Genomic DNA, 15,455 nt, shown 5'->3' with positions numbered 1-15,455 from the left:
AATCCGTGAAAGAAAAGAACCTTTGAAAGCAGGTATTTTGGACGACGTTCAGTGTTCATGTTAGGCCAAGATCTTTACTATTATACACTATGCGTGCTATTTCATAACACAGTTGTGATCAATCACTTAGATGGTCTAGTACCGTTCTAAGTTCACTGTCACCCACGCTTGCATGTATTTATCTTTATTTTGCTTTCTCTAAGGGATCCTTATACATCGTACATTCGAGTAACGTGCGAATACGGCCGCCTCTCAATTTCCCACTTTGCCGTTCGCTAGAACGCCCAAAGCTACGGGACCTTCCCGTTACACTAAACCATTTGTATAATTTTTTTTGAATAAACGCTTCTTAAGAGAAGATTGTGCGATGATATTCTCCGAAGAAAATTTTGTCTAGCTAGCTGTTAAAAAGAGTTTCATTTAGTGATAACCAAGAACACCGCACAACATTATCTTGTCGCATTAGCTTGCATTTTTTAAAATATAGTTAGAGGATGGAAAATTACTCCATCCGAACAAATTAAAGCTTTTAATAACGTACTTTTTCCACGATAGCTTCTCCACATTTTCAATTAGCCTCGCTCTCGAAAGTGTTATATTTCTTCAGTAATGATGTAAGGGATTTTGCTGTTTTCACCTACACCTTGATTAGACCACTATCAGCGCTACGAAAAGACCCTCTTATGTATGTATTCAAGCTTTTGCAAATTTGCACCTACGGACTTCCGTGTCCGTGTATATCTTCACTTTCGTTTCTTTTCTTTTCGTTGCAGGAACTCTTACTTCTCCTTGCACTTGCTTGACGTCCTTCCAGCTTGTTGTATTTGAAAGCATTTCCTTCTGTCTCCTATTTTTTTCAACCGGGCCATCAGTCGGGGCTTTGAAGAATAGAGGGGAGTTACAAACTGAATTAACCATCGTCTCGTGTCTATTGTTTGATTAATATTTTAATTCTTTTTCTTCTTTATGAGAAACGTTTTTTCGAAATGCCAGGAATACATGATCACAGTATACTATTTTTTAGTTGAGATGGCATGGGACTTTTCTTATCCTAAAGGAACAGCCGGCTTCCGTGAAACCCTTAACTGAAGAGACACTTTCACGAGAATGACTTCAAGAAGTCAAAAGCCAAAATACATATTTACAACGTTGAAAACCTTACAAAAATTGGTCTAGTTTTGTTGACAAACTACCATACTAATGTCCTAAAGCTTTGAAGGGATGTTATCTTGAGGTATGCTCGCAAAAGGAATTGATCTAAAATTGGAAACGTCAGGCAGGCTTTTTAAAATCTTGCCTTATGTCTTGGAAAAATCACTAAAACAAGTTGCTCTCCCATTCAACAATTCACTTCATATCTTTATCCTTGTGTTCTTGGTGCATTTCGTTTACGAGCGAAGGTAATTACCCATAATTTTGGCTCCGTTTTAACCAAAAATATCAAACCCCCGTGATAATGTACGTAATATCAATACAAAGTGGGCTTTGATCACGTAAACTTTTCAAACCTGTTGTTTTAATTTTATTGTGTTCTTGCTTGTTAATGAATTAGCCCGCGATCGAAGGCCTTCAAAATACAGCACAGAAACTCGATTTTTTACATTCACGGAATGTAAGCCGTGAAAGAAAACTCAAAAGAACCTTTGAAAGCAGGTATTTTTGAAAGGTGTTAAGTGTTCATGTAAGGCTAATATTAAATTTGTTTAGCACGTTCTCTACCATACGTGCGTGTTATTTCGTAGCGAAAGTGTCATTTGTCATTTGTTTGTGATCGATCATTCCAAGTTCCCTGCCACCCACGTTCGTATCTATGGTTATTTTACTTTCGTCTAAACCTGTAAGTTTCTGTTATTTCAAAAATAGAAGTCTCGTGAATCATTTGTTTGTGATCAATCACTTTAACGATCTTTAACTGTCAATAGCGTTTCAAGTTCCCTGCCACCCACGTTCGTATCTATGGTTATTTTACTTCCGTCTAAACCTGCTACACTCTGTCTCGTGAGTCATTTGTTTGTGATCAATTACTATAACTATTAATAGCGTTTCAAGTTCCCTGCCACCCACGTTCGTATCTATGGTTATTTTACTTTCGTCTAAACCTGCTACACTTTGTTATTTCACGACATGCTTCCTATTGGTCATTTCCTTGTAACAAATCCCTGAGCCAATCATTAAACTAGGTTCTGATGGACTTACCGGTAGGTGATTTATTCTCTAGTTTTGTCTTAATTCTTATAATTCTGTATTTTGAATAGAAAGAACAAGTGCCTTAAGGGCGAACCTGCAATAAATGTAATAAATAAGGTATTTATTTGGGCATCCGTATCTACGGTTATTTGCTTCTCTTGTAAGCCGTTCTTAATGTTACCTCGCTCGGCGTGCTGGCTTTTATTGAAAACGATATTTTGTAATGCCCACTTCGAAATATAGCACGCATTCTCGATTTTTCTGCTTTAGCATCATTACCGTCAGTTTGTTTTCCCCGTTCATCAGAATAGAACGGGGCATTTATAGATATATAATTGTTGTTTTCAAACAAGCCTTCGGGAAATGTTTTAATCTTGATCGTTAATTTATCTTTTAACCCAAACTACTGCGCATTGAACTTGTGTATCTATGGTTATTTTGAAATTTCAAAAGAAACGTGCCGTTGGTTATTTCACTTAATGGGCAGTAATTAATCACTTGTTATTTCATTTTCTTCTTAACCTTGGCTATTCTAATATTTCATAATAAACGTGCCGTTGGTTATTTGTCTTAATGGGTAATGCATAATCATTTAAATGATCAATAGCTTCAATGGAGCCGAACGCCATATCTATGGTGATTTTTCTTTCTTATAAAACTGCAACATTCTTTTTTTTTTCACAGGGCGCTTGCTATTGGTCATTTGGCTAAAACAACTAACGGAACCAATCATTATGAAGGAACTGATTGACTATCGAATTCTCAAGGAAGCAAAAAAGAAGTCCTAGAAGCCTGTGTAGGGAGAAAACGGTTTGAAAGCAAAGCAGAGATGAAAGGGTTCATAAACTGCGCACTTTTGGACTGTCTTATCAGTTTTCACTGAAAGCTTTACCCTGTGGTTGCAAGACTCAAAAATGGCAGCGTTGAAATTCGCTGGAATTATTTGCCTGGTGTATTTTACCATTTTCGCAAATGCTGGCAAGAAGAAAAACGTTTGCAAGACTTTGACTCAGAAGTTAGACACTCTTACGGATCTGGTTCGAAAGCTGAACTTTTCGAGTGGAGGTACATTAAATGTTTTTTAAAACTGTTGATTTGTTGAACAGTCTGCGAACAGCGGTTTTCAGTCGTTTTTATGTGCAACTGATGAAAGGTGATAACGAACGTACGTTCTTTCTTAAGTTTAATTTGACAGCGTTAATTACTGAACAGTTTTATTTTATATCTTCTGTTTGTCTAGAATCCTGTGACTGCTGTCCAGGTCCAAGCTCATGCAAAGAGATTTATGACAAGGAAGGGTAAGTTTGAACGATAATATTGCAAAATTGCGTTCTGAATCTGTTATGTGTTTCATTTATTTCAATAATTTCGGCAATAAACAAAAGAGCCCGAAAACATTTAGTATTTACATTGATTTTCAAGGGCGAGCGAAAACAAGGCATACGTGCTCCAGATGGACACTGGGAAATTTCCTGTTTACTGCAACATGGATGGCGCTGGTCTTGGCGAGTGTGGTGGTGGAGGATGGACGCTGGTCATGAAGATTGACGGCTCTAAGGTACACTTATTTAAAACGCTTATGTTGCCAAAAGTACTAAATTGACTAAACATAATCCAACAAACGCACAATAGTTAACCACACAAACCACAAGATTGAAGTGGCGTCGTAAGCTCGCAGAAGGAAAATGAGCAGCATGCTAGAACACGCAATTCTGGGTCATACATACATATTCTTGTTTACATTTTCTTGTTTGTCTTTAAAACAAATTGGACCGCCCAAAGGGAAGTTAAACTGTGGAAAAATACTCGCTAATTGAAAAAAAGGTTAAAATGTTCAAAAAGGATGTCCATTTAACACATAAAAATACCCTTTTCTAAACTACACCAATATTTTTCTGTTTTTATATATCTTCAATCAAAGAACATAAAGAAAAAGGGAAAACTAGCTAACCATCAATTAATTGAGTGGTTTACAGCTTCAAACAATACACCTTGAAATCTTTCCCAAACAATTTTATGTGTTAAAGCATTTTTTTAGTTTTTGTGTCTAAAACATTGAAAAGGGGATGTGAGGCAGCATGTTCCTGATGTGTGAATCTTTCCATTCCGTTCAACATTACAGACCCGTTAACTGTATCTTGCAGAGTACTTTTAACTACGATTCGGCTTACTGGACTAACAAGAAGACATACGGCGTCCCTGAAGGAGAGACAGGTCTGGACCAGCATGAGACCAAGCTACCAACCTACTGGAACACACCCTTCACCAAGATCTGCCTCGGCATGAAGATTGGAGAAGACACCAGGTTCCTTGTTTTGGACAAAGGGGCCAGCTCGCTGCACGCCTTGATCTCAGATAATCAACACCGCTCCACCTCACTGGGACGTGACGCATGGAAGACGTTAATCGGTTCAGCGGCCTCCCTGCAGCAAAACTGCCAGAAAGAAGGTTTCAATGTCCTGAGTGACAACTCTGGTTCTTCTAAGGCACGAATTGGCTTTGTGGCCAACAATGAAAATGCTTGCACTTCCAGTGACTCCAGAATCGGGTTTGGTACTGGAGGATATCCAGACAACTCCAACGCGTGTGGAAACGTGGCTAAGCACGGCGGAGATAATGGAGACCGAAGAATCAAGGCCAGCGGATACATCTTGGTTCAGTGAAGTGAACTGAACTGTTGGGGTCAAATATTGGAGGGACAAAACTTTACGTAGAACGTTGCTTACTGTTAAGGTTACAAAACTAAAACTTGGATTGGGTTACCGCGTTGCTGTTTAGAGGCAAATAAAATGGATTAATAAATGCAATATCAAGTCTCCTTTATCTATTTTATCGCACGAAAAACATTAACTGTGGACCCTTTCGTTGACAGAGTTTATTCACTGAAAGATAATTTGACTACGTACTTTGCAAAATGCACGAAGCGTAAACAGCTTTAAATATAGGAGCGGTTTTCAAACAATTCCTATAACATACATCCTATAACGTATGTAATAGATATCAAGTAAAACATTGGTCTAAGATGGCCTAAAATTAAATTAGGGGCTATTTGGCTGATGGGCATTTCTCTATGGCCGTGTGCTATTTTGGTTGGGATGAACTGGACCAGCATTACATAACTGCCATTATAAAACCGTCAGTGACAAATAACTCCCTAACTTCGGTGGAAATTTGTATTGTTAATTTTCGAAAAACCCTTTCGGCTTTCCAATCACATAACTCACATCAATACGGTGTTGAAAACAAAAGGTTATTACAGGAACATTCGCATTCGTTTAATTTCCTTTACCTAAAGAATCGAAAAATTTTAGCATTTGGCAAAAGGAGCATGAATTTTTTTCTAATTTCTCTCGTCATCGTTTCATTGCGTAATAGGGCCTGTTTACATGGAGGGAGGGTGCCCCGGCCAACCGAGTTACCCAGCTAGAAGGGATGAAACTTACATGCAGAATTCACAGCCCTTCTACCCGAGTTGAGACAGCGTCATTGAAGCGTGTCACAGCGTGGAAAAACCATGTAGCTCTAAAGAATTGAAAAAAAAAATGACTTTTTACTGACTAATCAAGGCCAGCCGTCTTCAAACCTATTTTATTTTGATGTGCAAGCTCTTAGAAGTTTAATGCGTCCGTTTATGGGGGAATTCAATCGAAATTAAACAGTCTTTGGCCGCCAAATTGAAATTAAATTTGTTGTTTCGTGAGTTAGGATAATCATAAATTTCGAATATTAATTAATTAGCTGTTGCTCAAAAAAGCGTGTCACAGCGTGGAAAAACCATGAAGCTCTAAATAATTGAAGAAAAAATATGACTTTTTACTGACTAATCGAGGCCAGCCGTCTTCAAACCTATTTTATTTTGATGTGCAAGCTCTTAGAAGTTTAATGTGTCCATTTATGGGGGAATTCAATCGAAATTAAACAGAATTTAGGCTGCTCTTACATAATGATTAAAGATTGTTCCCGGAAAAAAAAAGCAGTACTTTCCTTCAACTCCATCCCCTGACCAGCGAACTGAGTGGAGGTTCACTCGGACACTTAGAAGGGAGCAAAGACTTTTTCATGTATACTCTTCCTACCAGAGACAAGTCGGGACGTGCAGAGCATGTGCAAAACCAGGAGGCCCAATTTTTGGCTCGATCAGCAGGAATAACTTTTTTCATAATTTATAAACGCTCGGTAACAAAAAGGCTCGGGGGAGAGGGTTACCTTCTTACCAGATACACATTTGGTCCATATAAACGGGCCCTTAGTTCGTCTCGGGAAACATCGAGACTCTCGGTAAAACAAAACTAACTGTTTCCCGAGGGAACAGACATTAAGTGCTTTGTTATACATCCAAAGGATAAACGAATTAAACAAACGAACGTTCAAATTAGCGTTAACAACAGCAAGCCGGAGCACGACTTTATTTCTTCTATAAAACACTGCAAATGTACAACACATACATCATAAAATACGTACAAAAGTAAGCAAAAAACCGACTTACTTTCCAGGCATTTTCGAAATCCTTCTGCACTAAAAGTTTTTTGACTTCGTTTTTCGAAAGAAAAGTAGAAAGCGCCGGTTTTAACCTCAAACTGTTCCACTGTGTTTCACAAACTTTCGAAGAACTGGCGACAAGTTTCCTGGAATCACCGAGAAGTGAGCTTCAGAAACATCACGCCACAATCACGCCACCGGCCTCGGTCACGTTTTGATCACGTGCTTTTTTCTGGGTATTGATCAATGCCACGTTTCTCTTGCTTTAGAGCAAGAGAAACTGCGGAATTATAACAATGCTTGTTGCTTTTTCCGACATTTTTATGTTTGTTAAGCGCCCGGGTGGGTGGACTTGAGGCTGTTACTAATGGCGTTTTCTTTCGAAGAATGACTTTAAATTGACCCATTTCGTGAATATTCCGAAGGAGTGCGATACAGGGTCTTGGAAGCAAGCCGCGCCCAGTCTACAACGGTCGCGAGAATAAGGACAACCACGACATTGAAGTGCATTACCCACAAACTTTATTTTCTTTATAATCTCGACAAGGCTGGTGACATCTAATGTTACGTTAATGTGTTATCCCCTTAAAATCTTTTAGTTCCTGTTTCTTTTAAGCCTTCATGCTGAAACAATAATATAGAAAATGATTAGTTTTTAACGTGATTAAAAGATCACAAAGTGAACAAAAAACGTAACTGTACTCAGTTACTATCGATTTGGTTTGCCATAAAAAAAGAGTAACTTCACAAAACTTTTATCTGAAATTCTTCGCCTAAACAAGTACTTTCATTTAACGAAATGATTCAATTTAGCGCCCTGGACGCTAATTTACTATGATAGCTTATTGGAGAACGAGCGCTTATAAGGGACGGGGCGCTTACCCGGGGGCGCTTATTGGGGAGGGAGCGTTTATAATGCTGCTTATTTCGTTTTCCACCTAAACATCGGAATGTGATTAATGAACAACAACAGCTACTGCAACTAAGTTCTTTAATAATAGGGGTCCGCCGTGAGTCATAACCATTCGCTTATTCATTGTTACGTTCATAACAGAAAACAGACCACACCGTTCAGTCGTCTGATCAGTCTTTTTTGTTGATGTCTTAATGTCACTTTCGTCATGGGGACGCTCATTATTAATAAACGTCACTCGAGGGGGGGGGGGGATTGACTAGAAAGGGATCGGAATCGCTTACTGGAATGGGAGGTGCTCAATCGAATCACTACGCTTAACTTCCAAATGACTGCTAGTTTGAGTAGGTGGCTTATTTAAAGTAACTTTTACAACTTGTCTGAGTAAAGCTATCAGAGATAAACGTTTTGGCGCCCTTGCAATGTTTGACGACACTGGTACGTTCTGAAAGGTGTATTCTGATTGGGCAAAACGCTTTCTGTACACTGTCTGTACGCGTGGAGAAACATTTTGCCATCCGTATTGGCCAAAGCAATTTCCGAATTAGATTTTCCCACGATGAATTCCTTATGCGAGAAATAATTTCAAGTTCTTGGTTAACATAAGTTTGGCAATTGCGTTCGGTGGTCTCCTTTAAGATTTTGTGTGCCACAGTGATCACAAATGTTGCTTACCGGCAAAAGGTAAGAAAACCTAAGAAAACTCGATTAAGAGGCCGATATGATCTATCCATTATACACAACAGAGAAGTCACAATCTCCCCATTTTCCACTGTAAGTAGAATCCAGAGAACACCAGTGTCTGTTGTGATTAGCTGTGGCGCAGGAATGGTATTTGACTCCTTTGTAAGTGAATGGAATGCTGCAGCATTTGCCATCCGTCGTCTTCTGCAAACACTCAGCTTTTGTGGTGAACGTGGTGTTTTGCCCAAATAGAAGGAATGATAGAAAAAATACAGTTAAATTAACAATTTTATTATTCCGAATTGTTATTTATTTATTTATTTTATTTATTATGACTAAGTAATAAATTTTCATGGAATTTCATTTTTTTTTTAATTTGGAGACAAAATGAACAATAAACGAGGGTTAAATAGAAAACAAAAATGTAATAGGTGAAGGCCAAAGTCTCTAAAGAATCTGAAATACGGGTTATATTAGAAAGTAGCTTGTTTTAGGCTCTCAATTTTTAGGGGGAAACGAATGAATGCGACAGGTCGTAAAGGGGAAAGGGGGGAATTGGTCATATACAGTAAACACCCGCATTGATAAATCAAACAGGTTCTTATTTAAAACGAAAATAATTCATAATGCCCCTCTTTATCTTGTTTGGTACAACGAAATGCGATCCCTCTCTAATTTGCACTACAACATCAAAGACAACAACAACAACAACAACAACAACAACAACAACAACAACAACTTTATTTGCACCCTATACATTCAATTAAATTAACAATACAATAATAAAAGAAATAAAGTAAAGTGCATGGCTGCCCAGAATAACCACGATTGGCTAACAAGATTGGGCAGCCATACTTAGTTTTTATTACAATAATTTATAAAAAGGTCAGGTATACTTAACATTTACATAGCAAACTATACAACACACAAACACACAAAAACAAAACTAAGTAGGCTTAAAGAAAAATTAATGGAAAAAAGATGGAAAATGAAGTATACGGACAGGTTAACTAACAGAGTTAAATCTAGAGTTATAAATATGAAAGGTTCAGTTAATAGCTTGTAATAATGCTTAATTTATATTTTTTCTTAAATTGTTTAAGTGACAGAAGCTTAATGTCATCACTGATAGCATTCCAGATTTTAGCGCCCTGATATCTAATATTAAAGATTCCATAATTTGTTCTGGTTTTGGGTAAAGCATAAGTCATTCTAGAGAAAAATTTTGTATTGTAACTATGAGTTTCTTTTGCCGAAGTGAAAAAAACATCAAAATTAGAAGGAAGAAGTTGGTTTTTAAATTTGTACATAAAAACAGCAAGCCTTCCTTTCCCTCTAGTTACTGACTGGTTTCTGTTAAAGAGGCAGTGTCACATATAATACATCGCATAGATTTTTTTATTAATGTAAAGTACTGTTAAAGTACATGTTAGTTCATGGTTTCATTTTATAAAACACTGATTGCATGTCAATTAAACCTCTCAGTTACTGTAATGTATACTGCATAATAATATTTCCAAAACAATTTTAGACCATCTTCAGGCTGATTTGTCCCTAATCACCCGATATATAAGAAACGCATCAGCCTGACTCCCAAAATCATAGATTCTTATATGCAGGTGTTTACTGTATTCAACCTTTTTTACAAGAGCTTCTCCGTTTTAAAACTTGACTAGAAATACCTATTGACGATTTCTGCTTTGGAACGCGTTACCTTGCAGTTTGATTAAAAGCTTATATTGTCCACCGTAAACAGTTTTCTGAATGTAACCGGGTGATAGCTAAAGAAGCTTTATCTTACTGTTAGAGTAGCTTTATTCTCGGTTAGTTCGAGCTTTAAAGGAGCTATGTCACGGGATTTGGCAGATATTTGGTCTTAACTGTTCTGAAATTAGTCGTAGGCAACTAAACCCATATAAAACATTATCTTTTAACATCTTAACGAAGATATACCCTTAATTTGCGGATAGAAATCAACCTACGGCTATAAATATCGATTTTTCAATGACGAGCAGAAACAACTTCCAAACGTTAGCCTCACTTTTCAAGTTGCAATCCGTTTCCATCCGAGCCATCTGCAGCCAAAGATGTTCGTTAACAGTTTCAGTGCTCTAATATAGATATTTTTAATAAAAATGGACTACTATTTTTAGGTTTCCTGCGACACAAATATAAATTTCGGCTGTTCAAATAACTGGTTACTTCCGTGACATAGTCCCTTAAAAGTATCGTATTCCCAGGAACGGAAAACATAAAAAAAACTGCAAGATTTTTGCGGTTTTCAGTGAAATGCGAACTCTAACATTCAAAATCCAACTAACGATTGCGTTTTTCGCTGCCGTCAATCATAATTATGGCGACAGCCAACGAACCATGAAAAACGGAAAAAACAAAATGGATCGAAATCTATCAATCCATACTGACAGACGTGACCTTTTGATCCGGCTGAAGTGAGCTCCTGTTCCCGAGAGGTCCGCTGAGATGATTGACGGCAGCAAAAAGCGTAAACCGTTGATTGAAGATTGAATTTCAGAGTTCGCATTTTACTGAAAACCGCAATAAATACTTACCACACTCTCCCCAGTTTCCTTTGTAAGTAGGATCCAGTGAACACCACAGTCTGTTATGGTCAGCTGTGGTACAGGAATTGTGTTTAATTCCTTTATAGGCGAAAGGGATGCTGCAACATTTGCCATCCTTTGTCTTGTGGGAACATTCAGCTTGGAATCACGAATGATTTCGGCAAATTGGAAGGAACGAGAAAAATATAAAGTCAAGTTGGGAATCTCAATGTCCTTTAACTATCTCAGTATCTTGTTTATTATATATCTTATACTGCAGATGTCAGCTATGATCGGCCATGTGAATTTAGAATCCGTTGTAAAGAACGGACGGCAGTAACGTTTTAACAATTTTTCCAGTTGATCGCGGTTTTTTTTTTTTTACTTAACTCTATAAATAGAGAACGACGTTTCGACCGTTCAACGGTCTTTTTCAACTTCGTTCTCTATAACCGTTAACTTTTATTTCAAAATCAACTTCAAAAGTCTTGTTGATTCGAATTTTTTTACTTAGCCTGAAAATTGTATCATATAATAATAATAATAATAAATAATAATAATAATGATAATAATAATAATAACAATAATAATAATAAAGTTTTTTGGGCGCATTTAAAAAACTCAATGCGCTTACATTTCTATATTTAAAAAAAGGTTAGTTAAAACTAAATACATGATAAGTGGTGACTTGAATTAAAGTGGAAATAAGTGGAGAAGTGGTCGCAAGTCAAATACTCGGAAAAAAGATTTTCCGAGTTCCCCAACGGGAGTCGAACCAAGGTTCTAACCACTGAGCTATGGCCTATCCCCCATAGCTCAGTGGTTAGAGCGTCCAACCGGTATTCTGGAAGGTCATGGGTTCGACTCCCGTTCACGCCGGGCTAGGAGAGCGCTCGAAGCTGCACCCTCAGAATAACTTTTTGCTGTTTTATCCGATAAAGCTCAAACTTTGCACAATGATAGAACTTTTTATTCCAAACAATCGTATGATTTTTGTTTTTTGAATTTAACGGTTTTTGGCGGGAAAATGACGTCACAGTGCCTAAGTCAAATTTTTTTTTTCTGTTATGGCACAAAAAGTACATGATTCTGAAAGAACTCATTAAGACAAAGTGAAATGCGAAAAAATTATTGAAAAAGCTCAATCCGTCTTTTCAATGTTCATGAAATATTCGTATTCACATTTAATCGTCTTTTCTTTTATTCGTTTACGACTCCAGGAGTACGATAGCGAAGTATGATCACTTTTGACGGGGGGACAAAATTCGCGAAGGGGGGACAAAATCCGCTAGCGAATATTGTCTCCCGGGGGTCAATATCGGATAGCGGATATTGTCCGGGGGACAATATCCGCTAGCGGATAAAATCCAGGGGGGACAAAATCGGCTAGGACACCGGCTTAAAAATGACACCAAGAACAGTTTGCCACCTTGGGGGTGCAGCCAACTTGCAAAATTTTGGGTCCGACCATTTTCTAGGGAATAATAGGGAGCTTTAGCAAACCACGACGGCAACGTGAACGAGAACGTCGCCAAGCAGAAGGTTTAATGAGCCGAATTATAGCTCTGCACCTGTGTTTTAAATCTTGGTACATTTCTTGGCCGTTCTCTGCGAAACAACAACGTGAAATGACCAAGTTTTGCGTATATTTTGCACCAGGCGTTGTCCTCGGCGTCGCCGTCGTCATTGCTAAAGCTCCCTAATAAGGGAACATGACGGTGATATAACCAAGACTGACTGACTTGAGATTTTATATGAGTCAGTAAGCTGTCAAAGAAACAGTCTGACAAGGGTTGCACGAACGATCGTGCGAAGGACTGGGTTCTTCAACATCTACTTCCTGGTGTGTTCCGAGTATTTCACCGGAAGTGACGTTGCGAAACTGTTGTTGACTCAACTGATCGAAATATAAATGGCGGACGAGAGTGATGATGACACATGCGATCAAACAGGAGAGAACTCTGGACAAGTAAGTAATGGGGGGACTACTTATCTCAAAGGCTATAAACGATTGCATGAAATCTTCGCAAAATCGCGACACTTAAAATTTCAACTTCTAAAAGTAAAAACCGAGATAACGAAACATTCCAACGTAACCGGTTGAACATAGGTGGTGTTGGGGAATTTGAACACGGACTTGATTTCTGGATGTATGTGTCCCAGTAAACACTTGTGGGTTTATAATCATGGCGGAGACCAATTATCTTCTATGTATTGGTTATCTCAGGGCTGCAAATAATTTTATTTTTCACTTGAAAGGACATATGTCCTACTAAGACACCATCATGGCTGGACAAAACAAAATTTTGGTCGGACATCACCAAAAACAAAAGGTTGAGTTTTTTTTTGTTATTGCCGTAAAATGATTTACGATCAAAAGATATATTTACTGTTTGCTGGTTTTCTACGGCTAGCAGCTGCTGTAAACAAGTTGGTTTTTCTGTCACGGCAACGAATATCCACAAGTTAAAGTACCTGAATCATTCTTAGCGACATTCTTAGCCTTAAATTGCCGTCTGAGAAAGTTAGCAGTTATAATTTTCCTTTTGTTTGTTTGTTTTTGTTGCTGTTGTTGCTTCTTTTTTAATGTTTCACAATTCTGCGTTTTAGAATATTCCGTCATTCCACGTTTTAGGATATTCCATCATTCTGTGTTTTAGGATATTCCGCCATTCCGCCGTGCCGTTCCGTCATTCCACCGAATAGGGTCACCCCATTATACAAAGCATCTTGTAGCATGATATCCCATATTCAACCCTCCAAGTTTATTTTTTCCTTAGTGGCCATTTGGCCACCGACTGCTCAAGTTTGGTCGCCAGTGAAAAATCTTAGTTGCTAAAGCTGCTGGAGCTGGCAACTAAATTGGAACCTGAAAGTTGCCAGCCTGGCAACAAAAATTGAAAAAAAGGTTTGGAAGCATGAGCTTAAATCATGAGCAACTAAAACTGTTCACTGGCAACCAAACTTGAGCAGTCTATATATTTTTATTATATAGTCGTACCCTCCAAGTTTATTTTTTTCCTTAGTGGCCATTTGGCCACAGCTGTGGCCAAATGGCCACTAAGGAAAAAAATAAACTTGGAGGGTTGTCTTTCATTTACAGTATATACTGTGTATTAATAGTCCTTTCTAATTGCCTGGGGGTATTAATTTTGCTTTATGTTCAACCTGGCGATTTCTTTTTGATTGATTTATGTTCATGTAACATTTATTTAGTTCCCAGTTCATTTCTGTTTATTGGTCAACCACGTACGTACAACAGATAACACACTAAAAGATTTGGTCAACTTGACTGAAGACAATAAGCTATGGCATCATGGCTTTAAAAATGATGCAGAGAGTGAGAAAATGAGAGTCAGTTGTAAAAAAAATAATACCAAACAAGGCATTTGGCAAGGCTGAGGCTTATATGTCTGCCTTTATTTGAGTAATTAAAACTGCAAAGTTCAGCTGCCTTAATGTAAGCCAGCTTATGAAAACTGCTTAAAACTGCAAAAATAGGAGCTCAGGCGCTTTGAACAACAGTAGCTTAGTGATCATGTAAGACAACTAGGAGCTCACTCTCACACTAAATTGAATTGAATGTAATTCACTGCTGTAATTAATAAGCCTGGGGCACTCCACCCAAATGGGATGCCTTTTTCAGAATATTGGAGCTATATAAATGGAGAGGGATTTCATATGTTTAAGTGTAGAAAAGGGTAGAAAAACTGCAGTCCTTATGGTAGTTAGAACAGGATTTCAAAATATCTTGAACATAATTTCTGTTACCTGAATGAACACTGGCAGTTGATTCATCTATTATATTGAAAAGTTTAAAAAATATATGTGAAATGAAATAACATTTCGAGTTGTTTAGCTTTACAGCTTATGGGGGACACAGTCAACTGTACATGTAAATTCTAAGATAAAAAATAAACAAATGAACAAAGAAATGAATGAAAATAAACTATATATACAAATGATTATATAAAAGTCCTCCTAGCATACATTCTAAGATAATATTAATAAGTATAAAAATAGACTAAAGTATATACATATTGTTTATAAAAAATCTTGTTCTAGCTATAGTACTAGAAATTGTTAAAACCTATTAGGTAAGAAGTTATTTTCCACAGTTTATTATGGTAATATGTTGGGGATTTCACTTCACAAATCCAGATAGGTCAACTGTCCTTATATCAATTCTCTTGAATGAGTCAATTAAGACTCTCAGCAGTTCTTACACTGATTTCTGGGTAGTTTGGACCAAATGATCATGAGAGGCCCCAAGTATTTTATACAGTGTCTGCCATATCGAACAGTTTTGAATCTGTAAAATAATTACTGTGGGTATATAAATGGAAATGGGAATGGGAAAAAAATAAATGGGAAATTGACAGTGGGATCTTCCACAAGGTGAACCAACAACAAACTCAACCCACATATGGTACCGGGCCGGAATCAAACCCGGGCCACATTGGTGGGAGACAAGCGCTCTCACCACTGCGCCATCCCTGCTCCCCAAAAGAAAGAGTTACCATTTTCTATTAATAATATATATAAAAGGGTTAGTTTTTCTGTCAAAATTGTTATATAAAAGGGTAAGTGTTTGGACCTCAGGTCAGAACCTGATCTCTTGAAAAATATTT

The 15,455-nt window shown here is 37.6% G+C and overlaps 2 protein-coding genes and 1 pseudogene across 3 annotated transcripts in view; 2 read left to right on the top strand and 1 right to left on the bottom strand.

Annotated features, from left to right (window-relative positions):
- Positions 1 to 15,455, top strand: part of LOC144636146 (tauropine dehydrogenase-like) — a 49,611-nt pseudogene that overhangs the window by 20,254 nt on the left and 13,902 nt on the right. The gene's annotated exons all lie outside the window — the stretch shown is intronic.
- Positions 3,028 to 4,994, top strand: LOC144634871 (putative skeletal organic matrix protein 5). The gene is made up of 4 exons (XM_078493916.1): positions 3,028 to 3,252; positions 3,428 to 3,485; positions 3,610 to 3,745; positions 4,332 to 4,994. The coding sequence occupies exons 1-4, from the start codon at positions 3,102 to 3,104 to the stop codon at positions 4,848 to 4,850; spliced, it is 864 nt and encodes a 287-aa protein (XP_078350042.1). The 5' UTR covers positions 3,028 to 3,101; the 3' UTR covers positions 4,851 to 4,994.
- Positions 10,124 to 15,455, bottom strand: part of LOC144636171 (uncharacterized) — a 64,310-nt gene continuing 58,978 nt past the window's right edge. The window contains exons 4-5 of the mRNA XM_078495334.1: positions 10,834 to 10,983; positions 10,124 to 10,374 (exon numbers count right to left, since the gene is read on the bottom strand). Coding sequence (XP_078351460.1) covers positions 10,237 to 10,374; positions 10,834 to 10,983 — 288 coding nt within the window. The 3' untranslated portion in view covers positions 10,124 to 10,236. The remainder of the gene's footprint in view (positions 10,375 to 10,833; positions 10,984 to 15,455) is intronic.

The sequence above is a fragment of the Oculina patagonica genome, chromosome 13, assembly GCF_052425735.1.
Source record: "Oculina patagonica isolate OP01 chromosome 13, crgOcupat, whole genome shotgun sequence".
Taxonomy (NCBI): Eukaryota; Metazoa; Cnidaria; class Anthozoa; order Scleractinia; family Oculinidae; genus Oculina; species Oculina patagonica.
The sequence above is the reverse complement of the archived record's forward strand: the minus strand, read 5'-3'. Positions and strand labels throughout refer to the sequence as shown.